At 69.9% G+C, this 1,005-nt stretch overlaps 1 gene segment (V, D, J or C); it reads left to right on the top strand.

The window, feature by feature from the left end:
- The window catches only part of LOC105002289, a gene marked incomplete at its 3' end in the record, with an annotated part of 11,144 nt that extends 10,751 nt beyond the window's left edge, over positions 1–393 (top strand). The window contains 1 exon segment of the C gene segment in view: positions 73–393. Within this exon segment, the coding sequence occupies positions 73–393 (321 nt within the window).
- Between the last annotated feature and the right edge of the window lie 612 nt (positions 394–1,005).

Below are 1,005 nucleotides of genomic sequence, written 5' to 3'. Positions count from 1 at the left end.
GCCACCTCCTTCCCCCGGGGACCCACCCCTTGGAGACCCAGCTCGCGAGCATAACATGGCTTCTCCCCGCAGCCGCCTCAGTGCCTGGTAATCTGACCCTCCGCACTGTGACCGCGCCTGGCCCCTTCTCCCCTGCCTGGCTCCTATGCGAGGTGTCCGGCTTCTCACCCGTGGACATCCTCCTCAAGTGGCTGGAGAGCCAGCAAGAAGTGGAGCCTTCCCAGTTTGCCACAGCGCACACCACGGCCCAGGCTGGGCGTGCCTCATCCCACACCTGGAGTGTCCTGCGTGTCTCCAGCCCCCTGGACCACGCGGGGGCCACCTACACCTGTGTGGTCAGCCACGAGGCCTCCCGGATGCTCCTCAATGGCAGCTGCAGCCTGGACACTGGTGGTGAGTCACACGGGCCTGGGGCTCCATCTGAGCGGCTGGGACACGGGGAGGGGAGCGAGGGGCAGCCCCAGAGGCGCCGGGCAGCGGGGACGCGACCGCTCCATGTTGGGGTCCTGGGGCTCTGGAAGCCCCACAGCTGCCCCGCTGGCCCCAGACACACGTCCACACGCTGCGCGCCAGTCCAGGAAGGGCGGGAGGTGTTGCCCGCCCCCAGGACCAAGCAGCCATTTCCCACCAAGATGTGCCCGCCACAGGGCACAAAGCAGGGGCCTGCCCTGGGCTGGGAGTGAGGGTGGCCACCATCAACAGCTGCCCTCTGGGGGCTCCGAGGCTCCCCGCTCCCAAGCCACCCACCCTTCCGGGAGCCCAGTCGGCACCTGGGAGGCCGCGTATGCCCAGGACGGGGGCTGGACTGGGGCTCCCAGGGGGTCTGATTCGCACACACCCACAGCGGCCCCTGACCGTGGGCCTCCTGGAGGAACACAGGGGCAGGCGCCACGGAGGAGGGGGTCTGGGGGCCCAGGGCTCGCCCTCCCCTCTGAGGTGTCCTCCCCCGGCACTGCAGCATGCAGCCCGGCCCCGCGAGACCACGGTGGACACACCAGTCAGGGA

This window comes from Bison bison, unplaced genomic scaffold (genome assembly GCF_000754665.1).
Source record: "Bison bison bison isolate TAMUID 2011002044 unplaced genomic scaffold, Bison_UMD1.0 scf7180017864448, whole genome shotgun sequence".
Classification (NCBI taxonomy): domain Eukaryota; kingdom Metazoa; phylum Chordata; class Mammalia; order Artiodactyla; family Bovidae; genus Bison; species Bison bison.
The sequence above is the reverse complement of the archived record's forward strand: the minus strand, read 5'-3'. Positions and strand labels throughout refer to the sequence as shown.